Raw genomic sequence first — 3,388 nt, 5'->3', positions numbered from 1 at the left:
CCACCAGATTGGTCGCGCCCAGTCGCACACGATGTGGTGCACCACATACAGACCACCGGAGCACCTGTTTTCACCCGGGCACGTCAGCTAGCTCCGGAGAAGCTCAAGATTGCAAAGGCGGAATTTGAGCACATGCTGTCCATCGGTGTAGCCAGACGTTCCTCCAGCAATTGGTCCTCCGCTTTGCACATGGTGCCCAAAAAGACTGGCGACTGGCGCCCCTGCGGTGATTACCGCGCGCTGAACCTTGTTACTGTGCCTGACCGTCACCCGCTCCAGCGGTTGCAAGGGTTCACGGTCAACCTCCACGGCACTACCCTCTACAGTAAAATCGATCTGATGAAAGCATATCACCAGATCCCCGTCGCCCCTGAAGACATCAAGAAAACGGCAATTACGACTCCGTTTGGGCTGTACGAGTTTCCGCGGATGCCATTTGGTCTCCGCAATGCGGCCCAAACGTTTCAACTTTTTATAGACAGCGTAATCAGGGGCCTCCCCTTCGTCTTCGCATACATTGACGACTTGCTTGTGGCCAGCTCGTCTCCAGAAGAGCACAAACATCATCTCCGCCTGTTCTTCTCACGCCTGGCCGCTCACGGCATTGTTGTCTATGTACAAAAATGCGAATTCGGCGTGTCATCCACTGAGTTCCTTGGGCACAAAGTCTCCCCGGAGTGCATAACACCGCTTTCCTCCAAGGCCGAGGCTATCTCCAACTTTCCCCAGCCCCAATCCATCCGGCAACTTCGGCGCTTCCTCGGCCTCATCAACTTCTACCGGCGCTTCATTCCGCACTGCGCAGAAGCCCTCCGCCCCCTTGAAGCTCTTCTCACTCAGTCGAGCCGAGCTGCGAAGAAGTTGCTGTGGAATTCTGACGCCGAATCGAGTTTCCTCAAGATCAAGGCAGATCTCGCCGCTAGCTCTCTGCTTTGCCATCCCCGGCACGGCGCGCCGACTACACTCATAGTTGACGCCTCTGGTATAGCCGTCGGCGCGGTGCTGCAGCAGCAGATTGGCACAGCATGGCGCCCCATAGCCTTCTTCTCCAAAGCCCTGAAACCTACCGAGCAGCGCTACAGAACTTTTGGCCGAGAGATGCTGGCCGCATACCTCGCGGTCAGGCATTTCCGTTTCTTTCTGGAAGGTCGCGCTTTCTGTATCCTAACCGATCACAAGCCCTTGACCTACGCTTTCCACTCTGCCAGCAGCCCGTATTCCCCAAGGGAGATTCGACAGCTCGCCTATCTTGCTGAAATGTGCACAGATATCAGGCACGTACCGGGGGAAGGAAACGCTCCAGCCACGCCTTAAGTCGAGTTGCCGCCCTTTCTACCACCACGGAGCGCTTTTCGCACGAAGCGCTCGCTTCTGCCCAACTCCACGATGAAGAGCTGAAGCGCTTGCGCACCGCTAACACTACCTTCCTCAAGCTCCAAGACCTCCCCATTACCGGCACTGCCGTTACCATGTGTTGCGACACGTCGACTCCCCAACCTAGGTCTTTCGTCCCTGTCACGTGTCGCCGGGCCGTCTTCCCTTCTCTCCACGACTTGGCGCACCTTGGCATCCGGGCAACTCAGAAGCTTGTTGCGGACCGCTTCGTGTGGCCTTCGATCAACCGAGACGTCCGCGCCTGGGTTCGCTCCTGTCACCGCTGCCAGCGTGCGAAGGTCCACCGCCACACCTCCGCCCCCCTCGGGAAGTTCCAGCCTCCTGACGCGCGTTTCGACAACGTCCATCTTGATATAGTCGGCCCTCTCCCACCATCTGATGGCTGCCGCTATATCCTAACCGCTGTCGACCGCTTCACACGTTGGCCCGAGGCCACGCCGATGGCAGACGCCACCGCCGAGACAGTCGCCAACACCTTCGTCGCTTCATGGGTCTCTCGGTTCGGCGTGCCGTCCCAGGTCACTACGGACCGGGGACCACAGTTCGAGAGCCGTTTATTCAAGGGCCTCACCGACATCCTCGGGACAACTCGCGTCCGAACGACATCCTATCACCCTGCATCCAACGGCCTCGTAGAGCGCCTTCATCGCCACTTGAAGGCCGCCCTCGTCGCCCACGAAGATAGGTCACACTGGGTACACCACCTGCCTTTGGTGGTTCTCGGCATCCGCGCAGCCGTCAAGACCGACATCGGGTGCAGTGCGGCTGACCTTGTGTATGGCTGTGCTCTGTGTCTTCCAGCCGATTTCTTCGTGCCGCCCTCTCCCGACCCGTCCCCATCCCTCTACCTGGACCGCCTTCATCGGTTTTTCGACACACTCCGACCCGTTGCCACCCGTGCTTCCTCCACCCGCCGTGCTCACGTCCCCCAAGACCTGTCATCCGCAACGCACGTCTTCCTGCGCACGGACGCCGTGCGGAAGTCGCTCACGCCGCCCTATTCCGGTCCACATCCCGTCCTCGGGCGCCAGGCAAGAACTTACGCATCATTATCAACGGCCGCGAGGACGTGGTTTGCAGTCCACAGATTGAATACTTGGATCTTGCCACCGTCGACACATACACCACTGATTCCTCAGCCTGGAACGGTTTCCCTCCAACGCTTGGTGTCCCGGCATCAACCAACCGTTCCCCTTTATGCCCGAAGCCCATCGCGAAACACGTCACGTGGGCAGACAGCTTCAAGCTGCCACTAGCGGGGGGGGGGGGGCATGTAGCAGCCCCGACGGAAATGGACGACGAGCGCCGCCATGGACGTTTCGTCACGACGCGTATCTCGCGCATGATTTCGATCGAGCACGCGTACCATCGATTATTTCAGTTGTTGGCCTGGCTGCCACATTAAACACTTCGCATTCAGCCTTGTCTGCTGGTCCTTCTGTACCCTACACACCCATACCGGGAATTTGAAACCCATCGCATAAATAGAAGCGACAAGGAGGGGGAAGGGAGTCCAGCATGGCATGGATGTGATTTTGGTTGCTTCAATAAAACCACTTTGCCTCCGCGTGAGAGAGAAAAAAAGGGCCCGTAGCAAAATACTCCGTAGTGACAGCGACAGCAGAGATCCAAACCAAAACACAACTAGATGAACAAACACACATGCACAAATAACGCGGAACAGACAAACGACAGCCTGGCCAGCTCTTACAACATCTAATAGCTGGTGGTCAAGTGGGCATCGCGTCGTATTATCTTTTGTTGGAACATGACATTCGTGCTGGCTTCACCATGCAGCTGTACTGACCCGGCAAGCCTTTATTACACCAAAATGCTGTCGGAAAAAATTACTCCGCGAGATATGTCCCCTGAAGGGCGAAATGGAGCTCCATGAGCGAACCGGATCGGAACTGCAGAAATATCGTGCTGTCCCCGGTTCGCCAAACGGTTCGATTGCATAATCCTCCACCTGGTCTGCTGGCAATAACTGAGC

The 3,388-nt window shown here is 57.2% G+C and overlaps 1 protein-coding gene across 1 annotated transcript; it reads left to right on the top strand.

The window, feature by feature from the left end:
- The first annotated feature begins 1,835 nt into the window (after window positions 1–1,835).
- Window positions 1,836–2,651, top strand: LOC135382993 (uncharacterized). Its single transcript, XM_064612648.1, has one exon. The coding sequence runs from the start codon at window positions 1,836–1,838 to the stop codon at window positions 2,649–2,651; it is 816 nt and encodes a 271-aa protein (XP_064468718.1).
- The last annotated feature ends 737 nt before the right edge of the window (window positions 2,652–3,388 follow it).

Source organism: Ornithodoros turicata, chromosome 2 (genome assembly GCF_037126465.1).
Source record: "Ornithodoros turicata isolate Travis chromosome 2, ASM3712646v1, whole genome shotgun sequence".
Classification (NCBI taxonomy): domain Eukaryota; kingdom Metazoa; phylum Arthropoda; class Arachnida; order Ixodida; family Argasidae; genus Ornithodoros; species Ornithodoros turicata.
Note: the sequence above shows the minus strand (reverse complement) of the source record. Positions and strands in the feature narration are given on the sequence as shown.